We start from the raw sequence: 14,404 nt of genomic DNA, 5'->3' as shown, positions 1-14,404 counted from the left end.
GAAGGTGGGGAGCATGCAGGAGAAGAATGTATGCCCATTTTAGACAGAGAGTCAGGGAAGACCTCCCTAACACAGGAGGCTGAGACCTAAGGATAGGAGGAAAATGGATTCCACAGCTTGTTCGGAGCTTAACCAGTGTGGTGATAGCACCGTGAGGAGGGGTGAGTGGTGTATGATGATGGTGGGAGGGAAGCAGGGCCAGATCACGTAAGTTTTACAAGCTGTGAGAAGGAGGTTGGATTATAATCTCAGAACACTGGAAGTAGGGTTCCCAGATAAAATACGGAACACCCAGTTACATTTGAATTTCAGATGAATAACAAATGATTTTTGAGCTTAAGTATGTTCCAATTACTGCATGTGACATGCTTATACTAAAAATGCATTCATTGTTTATTTGAAATTCAAATTCAACTTGGCATCCTGTTCTCCATTTTTTTTTTTTTTGCTAAGTCTGACAACCCTAATTGAGGGGCCGCTGAAAGGTTTTCAGTAGGCAAATGAGGCAATCCAATTTGTATTTTAAGAAGATCCCTTTGGGTGTTGTTTTTTGGAGAATGGTTTGGAGGGTAGCAAGAGTTAAATGAAGGCAGAAGTTCAAGGAGACTAGTTAGGTTACAATAGCATCCCAGAGAAGGGAACTAGTAGTGGTCTGGCCCTAGAAGACCAGTGCTTCTCAAACTTTCGTGTGCATAGGAACCATCTAGAGATCTTGTTAAAAGGAAGACTTAAGGGGCGCCTGGGTGGCTCAGTTGGTTAAGCGACTGCCTTCGGCTCAGGTCATGATCCTGGAGTCCCGGGATGAAGTCCCGCATTGGGCTCCCTGCTCGGCAGGGAGCCTGCTTCTCCCTCTGACCCTCCTCCCTCTCATGCTCTCTGTCTCTCATTCTCTCTCTCTCAAATAAATAAATAAAATCTTAAAAAAAAAAAAAAGGAAGACTTAATTCAGAAGATCTGCAGTGGGATCTGAGATACTGCATTTCTGATTAGTTTGCAGATGGTGCTGACCTTGCTGGTTCCTAGATCAAAGCTCATCAAACTATGGCCCATCGGCCATTTTTATAAATAAAGTTTTATTGAAACACAGCCATGTCCACTTGTTTCCCTTTTATCTTTGGCTGTTTGCTGGTTTCATGCTATGATAGCAGAATTAAGTAGTTGCAACAGAGACTCTATAGCCCTCAAAATCTAAAGATATTTACTGCCCAGCCCTTCCCTAAAAAGTTCACTAACCCCTGCCATAGACCACATTTCGCTACTGTAAAAGTCTAGATTCAGGTGATTACCATGAAGATGGAGAGAAGTGGGCAGATTTAAGACACATTTGAGAGCACTGAGCGTGGTCTACCCTGGTTCATTAAGCACTCCTCTCTGATGGGAGCCCAGGTACCCTGAACTGCATAAAGATGCATAATCTCTAAACCTAAGCTGTTGTGACAGTTGAGAACCTGGCTAATCAATATTGATTCATCTTAGAAATATTTACCCCCTGCGTTCTAAGCTCAAGGGGTTCTACTCAGCACACATTTAAGCATATATAGAAATCCATCGACGCACAAACATAAATGTTAGTGTAAAGATACTATGGAATAGCACCTGGAAGAATCATTTGTCATGTAAGCAAAAAATTGAAGCTGACTCCTGCTTGTACTTACTGCCGGCTGATTTTCTACCTCTCCCACCTGAACTTCCACGATCTCTATTTTCTCGTGGCGGGAGGGTGTCTTTGTAGTAATTCTGGGAGGGGATACTGAGGCAGAGTATTATCACCCCTCCTATCACTCCATCCCTTAGTACAAAACTAGCCTTTCCCCACCCTCCTCTCTATCTCTTAAGGGAAGGGAATATCTGATGCTCACGTAAGAGGGAGATCACTTTAAAATGAAATAGAAGATGATTTTAGAAAGCAGAAGAGAAAGACCAGTTTTATGTGCAACTTTTTTTGGGCATTCATTTAGAATTCTTAGAATTCCCACTCTGACAGACCTCCCCCCCCCCCAATAGCCCATGGCAAGAGGCTCGTGTAATACCACACAAGGTATGGTATTTCTCTTGTGTCACACACCTCTAAGGCAATGTCCTCCAACAAAGTCCCAAAATGACTTGTTGTTTAAAGGCCATTCCAGGGTTGTTAAAAGTTGTGAGTTTCTGGAAATGGCTTTGAGTATTTTAGATTTCTAGGATGTTACTTTTATTTTCATTATTTTTTTAAAGTAAGCTCCATGCCCAGTGTGGCACCCAGTGTGGCGCCCAACGCGGGGCTCAAACTCACAACCTCGAGATTAAGACCTGAGCAGAGATCAAAAGTCTGACGCTCAATGGACTGAGCCCCCCAGGCACCCCAAAGATGTTATTTCACGCACTGACGTAGTAACATCAAATGGTGGCCTAATGATGCATTAACATCAGCCAGTTAATTTCAATTTCTGTGGAACATAATTGACATCTAGATCACAATGTCACATGTAGATGGCTACCAGGCTTTCTAAAGAGTAGAGGGAAGGAAGCTGGTTTGTCTAGTTAGAGCCCGTGTGGCTCTGTCGTGTTCCTAATGTTATTATACATATTTCTGTTAAATGTGCCTGCTATTCCTTTTCCCCATCCGGACATTGCATAACAATAACAACCACAAATATGAGAGATTAAACTTGTGGAGGAGGCTGATCCATTGGACTCAGAAGGCTGAAGTTGTTCAAGGATAATGAGTCCAAGAGGACCTGGGCTGTTGCTTGCATTCACAGCAAAACTTGAATCTCAGGCCCCATTTCCACAAAGGCCAGGTGCATTAGGCAAAACTCTTCATTCCAATGGATGTATTTATGTCAGAATCCAAACAAATTTTCACTTAATTATTGAGCATTGGCAGGTTTGGAACGCCAAGTTGAAAGTGGAGGTGTTCGCCCCATGATTTAATGGATTACATTCTTTTGCATGGGAGTGAAAAAGGCATAAGGCTGAAAAAAGTGCTCTTGAGATTTTAATCCCTTCCTTAAATTTTAGATATTTCAACAAACCTGTTTAAATGTCTTACTGCAATGCCTAAGTGCTGAGGCATAGATGAGAGATAAAAAAGAGACAAATAAAGGAAAAAAAGCTTCCTTTTCTGGAGGAAGTACAAGAGGAGAAAAGGAAGAAAGCAAGAGTGCCAAGGGATTTTGAAATACGGGGTTGTCTGAAAGGAGAGAGATTGGAAGGAAGGTTGGAGACGAAAGATCTGGTCGGCCTCAGGTCCTGGAAGCTTTATGAAAGGAGTGTTTTATAGGGAAGAAATCATTAAAAGGATTCACACATCCATTTGCATGAATTAGCCAGCCCGGGAGAGTGTCTGAAATGCATTTCGAGAGCTGACCTGAACTGAAGGTCACTGATTTCCCCATGACATCAGCGCAGCCCGAGTGGAGTTACATTAACAAACCTTTCCAGCCAGTGTTGAAAGATCATCGCCTCCAATTATCTGCATCTCGCCCATGGACTGGTCGTTCTAAAAAAAGCGAAGATAATATTTCACTGTACAAGAAAACCTTTGCAGCACATTTTCACCGTCTACCCAGCTCGCGGCTAGATTGCGCCTGACAAATGCAGCACAAATAGCTGGTACAGATTCCTGGTTGCCCCTGGTTACCGGGAGCCACTGGCCCGCTACTGTGCTGGAGACAAAGCATTCTGACGGCTCCAGGAGGGGAGAGACTCTGCGGAGAGGGGATGATAAAAGGAGTGGAGAGAAAACCAACAGACCTAATTTTGGAACACAGAAATGATGGGAGGTGCCTGAGCCTATCCTGAGGCAGATGGAATTGGGGAAGGCAGTCATACTCCCGGACCTCCCTGGGTGGATGGGGTTACGGGAGGGGCCCCCAGAAGTGGACCACACATTTGTCTGCTAGGCCACCAAGCCCCAGTCCTCTGCCTCAGTGGGGAGCAATCAGATGGTGGTTCCCAAAGAAATTAGGCGCCTCCTCTATTCCTACCAACACAGGTCCAGCCCCTCATCTGATGTTGAGGGCAATTCTAACAGTTCACACAGATCAAGAACTATTGCACTTAGACCTTCAGGGGTGAATGAAGAAGCCTCAGGAAATTTCTGCAGGCCCAGGAATATGTTTAAGAGACTTCTCACACCAATTCTACTAGAAGTCATGAGTATTCACTTCCATGATGGTTATATATCATACATCATCCTGTCCTAATTAAACCACACACACACACACACACACACACACACAACCAAATATGGATTGTTACATAGTGCCTATCGCAACAAAGTAACATGGAGGCAGAACAGGAAACGGAGCGGGCAACTTGTTTTCTGGCCTCACTGGGGAGACACAGCAAAGGGACTGATGCAGATACCCTACAGAGTGTGGCTTCATGACCAAGCCAGACCTTTCCAGCAATAACCTGAGGGAGAAGGTGACGGTGCAGGCACTTCATGCAGGATGTGCTGAACCAGGAAACATCTTAGGTCACCACTGTGGCTTTTTTTAGCTCAGGGCTTTCCTCTCTTATTCTGGCAAAAAGCCTCCTCCTCTCTCCTCGGGCATGGGGCGGAGCGAGTGTGGTTCATTCCCTAAGGGCCAGGTGGGGCCAGGCCTTACCTAGATAAACCAGCTATGCCTGAAGCTACATTCGGCCTTTGACTTTCCAGCTACTGAAGCCAATTTGTTCCCTTATGAATGTTCTTGGGTTGGTTTGAATGAGGATTCTGTCACTTGAAACTGAAGTCTCTATCTCGGCATGGAGCTACTTTGTCATAGAACTGGTTATCTAGGAAGGTAAAAAGCAGCTAAATAACCAATATAACAGTTTCACCACGGAAGCAGCTTTTGTCTTTTTACCTTACTGCTCGAGAGGGGGAAAATAATGACCTTAAAATGTTTTCACTTTCACTTGGTAAAGCATTCACTCTTTACAGCAACGGAGTAGAGAGGATGCCCACTAAGTAGATAAGTCCAATAATTTTCTTCTTGTGGGAACTGATCTCAAAAGGAGAAAGTCAAAGAACATCCAGAATTCACAGATCTCTTGCTGTTTTTGAACGGGCATTTATAACCATACATTCACAAGCAGTCCTGCAGTAGGTTAGGAACTTGTCAAAAATGTCAAAGAGGAAGATTTTCTTATCACTTGTAGAGGTGTTGAGATATAGGAGTTAACACAGGGGCCCTGTCTGCATATTAGACTCAAATGTGTTGTTAATAGCAGCAGAAAAATAAAATTTCAATACCTCCAGAGGACGGAGGTATGCAGAATTGGATGCAACTACTAAGCCACAAAGTTTAACGTAACAAATGAGATTTACCCACTGCCAATCAGAGTGAACTTCATAATAATTCTATTGTCATCTTCATTCCATTGATTAAAAACAAAAAATACAATATATCAGAAGGCTAAATAATGTGCTGTAAGTTTCACCTTCAGCGTGTTGCCAAGCAAGTCTTAGTTCAGAAGACCTTACTTAAGAGTCCAAGTTTATAACATGTTTTTATTATTAGATTTGTCGTTAACTCATCTGGAACTTATATCTTCCAAGTGTCTGTTATAGTCAATTGTCCCAATATCACTTACTGAATTGTTTGGGTTTCTTCCCCTACTGGTTGGAAATGTCATTTTTATCATATCTTTCATTCTCGTATGTGAGGGTCAGTTTCTATACTCTTCTGTTTCATTAGCCTAAATGTCCATTTTAGCATCCAAACCATACTGTTAAATTATTATAGCTTTCTAGTGTGTTTTAGTATCTGGTAGTGTAAGTCCCATTTTTGTGTTCTTTTTAAAAAATTGTCTCGGCTATTTTGTACATTTATTTGCCTATTTGCTGGGCTGTTACGAAGATCAAATGAATTAATATATACTGATCATTTAAAACAGAGCCTGGCACATGGTAAGTACTCAGTAAATGCTGGATATGATTCATTTCCCTCCCTCCCCCTCTTCCTCCCTCTCTCCCTTCCCTACTTCCTTCCTTCCTTCTTTCCTTCTTTCCTTCCTTCCTTCCTTCCTAGGAAATGGTCACTCCTCAGACCTCTTTGGTACACTGGAGTCTGGAGCTCCCCTGGTTTAATGACTCCAGCAAAGAAGACTTTCATGTCTTGCTGGGTTGGAGAAGGGAACTTATAGTATCATCTTCTTCATTCATACCCTCCCCATCCCCTTGATGCTTTTAGCACATTCCTCCATCACCCCATCTTCTAAGAACCTAGTGACTAACTTGTGAGCCTTTCAGGAGTTCTGTGGCACAAATCCTGTACTTCTCATCAACAGTTCCCTCCATAGGCATTTAGAATTTCACTTTCTCTATTCTGCTGAGTCAGTGCCCTTCCTTAAACAGTTTTGCCTCCCAAAAACCACTGACATCTCTTGCCCACTGAGGTTTTCTCCCCATCTCTTTGTCCTTGCACATATATACTTCCGTTTCTTTCTTTACTGGCATTTTGGTGGGGTTTCAGGAGGGAATAGAGCTAATTGTATGTATTCAATCCACTGTGTTTAACCATGATATTTTTCTAATGGTTCAAAAGCATCCTTATATTCCTAGGATTGATGTATTTTTTAAAACATCACTGGTTTTTCTTTGATAATATTTTATTTGGGATTATTCATCTTCTTCATAAGTCAGATGGGTTTATAGTTTTAAAGCAAAGTTATATTATCCTATACAATGCATCAAGTGGTTACTTACTTTTTTTCTATGCTCTAGAAGAGTTTGTGTAGGAATGGATTGATGGGTTTTGCTAAGGTTCAGTAGAGATCAGTATAGGTATTATTTAACTCCCAACTTACAAACCAGGAACCTGAGCAATGAGCATTTACATAACTTGCCCAAAGAGGAGTTGCTAATAAGTGAAGGGTTCTAGTTCAATCCTAGAATTGCTGGCTCCATGTTATTCTGGTGTAACCTACCATTGCCCTTTATGCCCAGTATTCCTACAAGAGAGAAGCACATAATACGTCTTGGAGAGGAATCTAGAGAAGGAGTGGGTCCTGCTTATACTAATGAAGTGAAATACATAAGCTCAAATGGCCAAGAGAAGTCGACAACTTGGTAGAAATGCTGGCAGCGGTTATGTAGACTTAAAGAGCCAAGGAAATCTCTGGTATTTAGTCCAGGCTTCTTTGGAAGAAATATTTTGGAAATTTACTAGTTTAGGTGACCTGATCTCCAGGTACCAAGGGGCATGCCCAAGCAGCCCCACAGGTGTGACAATTCCTCCTATGGAGACTTTGGACTGCTTAGATAATGTTTAGAAAAAACCAGTACTGAGCAAGAATAAATATCCTGAGCTCCTGTCCTTTTGAGGAACAGGAAGGGGAAAAGTAAGGAAAATAAATAAACAGAAGAACCACTCTCTAAGCCATTCGTTTTCAAAGTCAGACAGTTGCTTCAAAATCTGTACACACAAAAGCTTTCTCAGTATTCTCAGCCACCACAGATCCCTTAACTTTGCTTTTCCTCCCTATTTGTCTTATCTTTCCTCTCAGCTATTCTGTGCTTAGTAAGGTCATTGATCCTATATTAAATGGAGATGCAAAACAAAAACCAGAAATACTTCATTATAAGGAGGTTTAATGACCAAACTGGAGAGTTTCTGATTAAAATGGTGCAAACCACTAATTACTATTAATTTTTTTAACTCTAATAATCTGATGCCAAGTCAGAGAACAAGGACAGGTGAATGGGTTCCAGTATCCCCGGTTTTCTTTTCAACCAGTGGTTGATGTAAGACAGGACTCTTAATTGGATCCCTTAGTCCTTTAAGCTGCCTGAGGTCAGAGAGGAGGGCACGGTGTGGTCAGAGCCTGCGTGGCTTCTGGGCCCCTTGGTTCAAGCAGAACAATTCCACTTGTCTCTCTTAAATCAATTGGATTCAAAGTGAGATGGTGCAAGCAAAAAAAAGTTTGAAAACCATCGTGTTAGTGTTTTCTCCTTTGAAATTGACTGACTTTTTGGTTTCCTGTTCATTTAAATACCCATCTGCTTCTGAGATCGTTTGTTTAGGAACTCATTCTTACAACCTATGGGGCGGTGGGGGGGGGGGCGAAGGGTATGCTGTGGAAAGAAGAATGTGGAGATTAAGCGACCAGGTGGCTGGGCTCTCCAGGTCCCCTCAAGGCCCAGACTGCCTGGGTTCCACTCACAGCCCCACCGTCTATGAGTTGTATGACCTTGAGGAAGTTACTTAACATCTCAGTGCCTCAGTTTCCCTATTTATAAAAAGGGTATATTAATCATTCCTACCCCTTAAGATTATTGGAGGACTAAAGGAATTCATGTGCATTCAGCACTTAGAAAAGTGCCTGGCATGTAAAAATTAGCAGTATGTAAAGTAGGCCCTATATTCTCCTAAGAAACTTGCAAATCTTCCTGGTGTCCTAGCATTTGACTTTGTGATGTATTCTTTGTTCAGCTCACTCAGCGTATTACTGCTCCGCTGCTGCCGTGCGCTCCGTGGTTAGGGTTTCCCGAGGCTAACTGCTACCCATGAGGCATGTGGGTAAGGAGAACTCATGTCCTTGCACTGCCACTTTGTATCCTGGCTGGAGCTTTGGTTAAAAACGACCTCATATGTGTTTTCTTTTGGGGTTTCTCAATGACCTCCCAGTTCCCACGCTGTGGTGTCGGACGCTTTCCAGTGGATCATTTGGTGAGCATAGATTCTGTCATTCCACTTTGCTGTTTTCATCCTTCTCCTCAACAGGCAGAAGCCGCTTGGGAGATGGTGCTCTGACCCACTTTTGTACTTAGCTCTCATTAGATCCTTGTGGGAGACATTTACAGTCAGTAGAGCAAGGAGTTAACCTTGAAACTCCCTTACAAGATGGTGGCAGAAGGTCTGTGGTAGAACATGAGAATGGAAGGCTGGGTTTCTGATCTCTTTCCAGACCCAGCAGCATTTTTACCTTGGGGAATCATGGGCTACCCTAATTCCCTTCTATGAATCCACCATTTTAGCTTAAAGTAATCTAAAATTGATTTTTGTACTACTTGTAAACAAAAGAACCTCAACTAAGATACCATACTAATTTACAGGACAAATCAGTATTTGCAAATTTTGATAAATAGTACTAGTGACAAATTACTTGTGACACATCTCATCACTGTTGATGAACACCACTGCTCTGCACTGAGACTCCAAGAGTTCCCGGCACAGAATCTACTGCATTATCCTCCATGTCTTAGCTCATGGTTGTTCACACCGCATTTCTCCATCTTTCTTCACATGGGTAATTTGTACTCTTTGATCAAGACTCAGTTCAGGCATCATCTCTTCTAGGAAGCTTTCCTAGAGCCCCCTGGACTTTATATGTGTCCCAATAACATTCTATACAGATCTGCATGTCAATAGACCATATCCAGCCGGAGTTTTTTTGTGAATGTAGCAATCGCCAATAGAATGGAAATTCCTTCAGCATAACAGCCTTACTGTCATCCTAACTGTACCCTCTGTTGCTGGCACATCGTGGGCATCCGGTGTTTATGGAGCCATACTAAAGTATCTGAGTACATGTGTTAGCTATATTTTTAATACCTCTTCTCCTACTCACTTAGACAGCAAGTGTTCTCGGGCAGCACTTGGTTTCTATTCCTTTAGGTTCTTTCTCCAGCTGTCCAGAAGCCTGAAGGACCTTATTATTCAATGGGAGTCAGAGAAAAATGAAAACTATAAACAAACACATGAGAAAATATCTGTAAAGCTCAACTGAGAAGGACTTAAATAAAGCTGATTTGAGTAACTTGAAAGATGGGACGACTGGAAAAATGTAGACCTTCCTCTGTTATGTCTGATTCACATCCAAATGATATTTCTTTAATCTCATACTCTTACTATCTCAGTTCCCAGTCTCCTCAATATTTTTAAAAAACTAAATGCCCATATCTGTGTGAGTTCTGAACACTAGAAATATGAAAATATGATTTATTAAGATATCTTCATAACAGGAATTCACTTCATGATTAGAAAAAGATACATTTTTAAAGCCAAACTAGTGTTTTAAGCAGGAAAAAACCCATATAGGTTAGCATGTACAATTTCACTCATTTGAAAGTACACATGTATTTTGCATTTCCTGAATTTGGTGTGTCTAACTTTGCAAACATGATGTGACTTTATTCGAAGACAAAATGGCCTTCTGCTTAATGACAATGATTTATTACTCCATTGTGATTGGTATTCTACTCCAGCCAGTCTCCAAGAGGGGTACTGGTTAGGTAAGCGTACTCTCCACCCAACAGAGAAAGGCTCTTTTCTTTCTGAGAAATAAAGGGGAGCTGGGTTGGAAGAAGGGGCCACAGTGATGTGAAGAATCTATAGGCAGGGGAGAATAATGAAGGGTCACCAAAAAAACAAAAAAGAGAGAGAGAAAGAAAGAAAAGAAGAAAAGAAAAGAAAAGAAAGGAAAAGAGAGAAAAGAAAAGAAAGAACAGAAAAAGAGACCAGGGAGAAGAAAGTGGACATTTATTTTAATTTAGCTATAAAGGACCCCAGGAAGGAGGAAACACAGTTTGCAAACAGATCCAGTGACTTCGCTTTACATGAACGCTGAAACCTTGAAGCAGGATATCCTTCTGTTTTGAATCTTGGTATGGACTGTTGTTTTGGTTTATGTTTTTAAATTATGGATCAGAAGGACAAACAAGTGGAGCCTCTTGAAACATCTGAGTGACCCCAAAAGACTTCAGTAAAATCTGTGCTTTAAAATGTGGGTGGCCATATCCCAGTGGTTGACTCTTCCTTGGAAGACCATTTTCTCCATACAATTTTTTTCCTCCTAAATAACCCAGGGAAGACTTATAATTATATTATAAAATATATTATAATAAAATAATATATTATAAAATATAATAAAATAATATATTATAAAATATATTATAATAAAATAATATATTATTTAAAAAACCAATTGAAAATAGTTGGTCAACAGTAATGAAATCTTTTTTTTTTTTTTTTCAAGATTTTATTTATTTGACAGAGAGAGACAGCAGGAGAGGGAACACAAGCAGGGGGAGTGGGAGAGGGAGAAGCAGGCTTCCCGCGGAGCAGGGAGCCCGACGCGGGGCTCGATCCCAGGACCCCGGGATCATGACCTGAGCCGAAGAGCGTCGCTCAACGACTGAGCCACCCAGGCGCCCCAACAGTAATGAAATCTTAAACCAGCTTTCATGAACTAGTTTTAGATTGCCAGGGGAAGGAATGGTGAACAGGAAGGACCAAGGGAGAGAACAGATAGCAGACAGCATGCCAGAGAAACCTCTAGAACCCACACCGATTTTGGCATTAAACTTGGATCTATCTTCTTTCCCACCCAATTGTACTCTGGGTCCAAAAAGTTCTGCGATCTCGTGTCACTTCTCCGCTCAAAACATTTCTGAAGGTGCCATGCCTGCAAAATGGTGTCTGATTTTTTTTTTTTTTGCCACCCTCAGAGCCAGGCAAGAGGCCCCTGCATATCACAAACACCAAAACACAAAGACATTTGCTTTTTTCTTTTTGGTCTTGTAAGGAAATTTCTGGAAAATTCTGTAACTGTTTGAGCTAATGAGAATTATGCGACAGGGACATGTGTGCTGAACTGGGCTTTGCCCTCTACCCCCTTATAGGGTCAAGTTTGTGGGGGGGTTCAGAGAGGATGGTGGTGGAGAAAAGCACAGCCTTATCTTGGGAAACCAGAAAAAGAGGGGCTGATATTTTTTCAAGTTGGCCATCCTAAATCACCCAAAGCAGGTGTCTCAGAGGCCAAACTCCCCAAATAACTGTGTTCCCTCCTACCTCTCTGCTCAGAAGGTATCATCTTGGAGGCACCTGAATCAGGAAAAAAAGGCACAAGGGAGAAGAGCCTAACCTCCCCCAAGTCCCTGAAGAGCTTAAGTGGGTCATTCTCATGCAGGTTTTAGGCAGGCTCAGTCACCACCCAGGAACTGGTCCTGAGCCCAGCTTCTGCCCTGCCCTGCCCAGCAGACACACAGCTCTGCTCAGGCTTGCAGGCTGAAGGGATGAGTACAGCTCCTTTAGCCTCCAGCTCAGGTGATCTGGGTAGACACATGAGCCTGGCCATGGACAAAGCTATAAAGCTTCAAAACCTTAAATATTTAGAAATATGGTATGTGACTACATTTATAATTTTGCCTGGGGCCCCGTAAATATTAGAGGCAAGGCTGACTTTGAGAACCATTTACTGAACATTTACTAAGTGCCAGGCACTACTCGAAACACATCATGTACATGAATCCTAGCAAAATCCCATGAGGTACCATCCAGCAGCCATACTCCTTGGTATTTACCCAAGGAGTTGAACATTTATGTCCACACAAAAACTTGCACTTGAATGTTTCTAGTAGTTTTATTCATAATTACCAAGATTTGGAAGCAACGGAGATGTCCTTCAGTATGTGAGAGGATAAATAAACTGTCGTACATTCAGACAATGAAATATCACTTGGTGCTAAAAAGAAATGAGCTATCAAGCCATGAAAAGACATGGAAGATGGTTAAATGCATATTACTAAGTGAAGATGCCAATCTGATGAGGGTATATACTCTATGATTCCAATCCTAAGACATTCTGGGAAAGGCAAAACTATGGAGATAGTAAAAGATCAGTGGTTACCAGAGGTTGGTGAGGGTGGGGGGAGGGGAATGAATAGGTGGACCACAGGTGATTTTGAGGGTAGTATAAATACTCTAGGATACCATAATGATAGATACATGTCATTACACGTTTGTCCAAACACATATGGGTGTCAATGTAGGCTCATCAGTTGTAACTCTCTGGTGTAGGATGTTGATAGCGGGGGAGGCTGTGGTTGTGTGGGGTCAGGGGGTACATGAGAACTCTCTGTACTTTCCCCTCAATTTTGATGTGAACCTAAAACTGCTCTAAAAGTCCATTTTAAAGAAATCCTATGGGGTAACAGGCACTGTTATCACCCCAATTCAAGTAACTTTGCTAAGTAACACTGCCCAAGTTGCACAGCTGGAAAGTGATGGAGCTGAACACAGGATAACCCTCTGTCTTGCTCCAAAACCTCCACTTAACCAATACATTCTACAGCTTTTCTCTCGGGTCTGATTAGAATCTACCTTTTCATGTGACTCCGCACTAGACTTCCTCTCCCCCAGAGGTGCTTGTAATGAGCACATGAATCCCCCGCACAGACCATGATCCCACCTGGAGTGGGACCTGAGAGTTGGCATTTCTAGCGAGCTCCCAGGTGACAGGGAGGGGGCAAGTCCACAGGCCACACTCTGAGTCCTCGGGGTCTATGTTCCACCTGCTGGCCAAGTCCAGCACACACTTGCATTTTATCATCGTATGTCTTGTGGATGCGCCCTCCATCCAGAATGTCTTTCTGCCATGTCTCTGCTTGTCAAAATCATAACTTCCCTAGACATACAAACTAAAAATCTACTCTCATTAGAAGCCATCACCTGATCCTCATCCCACCACCACCATCAGCCAGAATTGATTTCTCCTGCCAAGATGCTTCCTTCGCATTAAGCACCGATTCCTACCGCCCTTGTTATACTCCTCCTCCTTGCTCATTGTCTATGCATCTGTTCACTTCTGCTATTCTAAAAGCAACTTGAGGATAGAGACTTTAGATCTTCCATTTTGTATGTTCTTTAGCACTGAGCAGGTGCCTTGCATGCAGAAAGGAACATGATGTGTTCCCCTTTTCTGTAAGGTGGGGACAATAACACCTACTTGTTTGGATTGTTGTGAGATTTAAGTTAAATGTCATATGTAGAGTGCTTTGCCCACAGTAGGCAAATACTTATTTAATGAATTGAATTTTCCTTTTCTGTTATCCATAAAAGGGAAAGGGGAGGGTGTGGGAGTGAATTAATGACAAAGCCAGGCCTACCCCAAAGTAACTTTTATTCGTGTGATTTTTCCACTCTATCAAGCTCTACATGTAACTAAAATTTATCGGTATTTACAGAAGAAACCTGGAGTATTATTTCCTGGTTCACATTTTCTATGCAAATCATTGACTCAAGTTCAATTAGGGCTTACAGATAAAAGGAATAAATGTGTCCTTAAATCGTGGTAGAGTATAAGGTAATGTACATAATACATTTAATGTACATGCAATGTACATATGTAACTGAGTTACATAGACATACCACTATTCAAACAACCAAATTTAAAATTAGGTAATGGTTTCCACGTAACAGGATTGTACAAGAAGAAATGATTATGACCACACAATGATTGCCTTAACCCATTATTCACCAGGACACCTTGGCAAACTCACTCGATTTCTCATTTACTTCATCTGAAAAATGGGGATAATACTGCCTGCCTTACTTGCTTCTCAGAACTCATGTCAAGAGCAAGCAGATTGCCGATGCATGCAAACGCTATGAAAAAAATGGAACAAACGTTTTATGTGCAAAATTGCATT

The 14,404-nt window shown here is 41.9% G+C and overlaps 1 protein-coding gene across 1 annotated transcript in view; it reads right to left on the bottom strand.

The window, feature by feature from the left end:
- PRTFDC1 (phosphoribosyl transferase domain containing 1) overlaps nt 1–14,404 on the bottom strand; it is a 91,245-nt gene that overhangs the window by 13,916 nt on the left and 62,925 nt on the right. Inside the window, exon 4 of the mRNA XM_044914985.1 lies at nt 3,416–3,481. Coding sequence (XP_044770920.1) covers nt 3,416–3,481 — 66 coding nt within the window. The remainder of the gene's footprint in view (nt 1–3,415; nt 3,482–14,404) is intronic.

The sequence above is a fragment of the Neomonachus schauinslandi genome, chromosome 5, assembly GCF_002201575.2.
Source record: "Neomonachus schauinslandi chromosome 5, ASM220157v2, whole genome shotgun sequence".
Classification (NCBI taxonomy): domain Eukaryota; kingdom Metazoa; phylum Chordata; class Mammalia; order Carnivora; family Phocidae; genus Neomonachus; species Neomonachus schauinslandi.
This window is presented reverse-complemented; position numbering and strand designations above follow the sequence as displayed.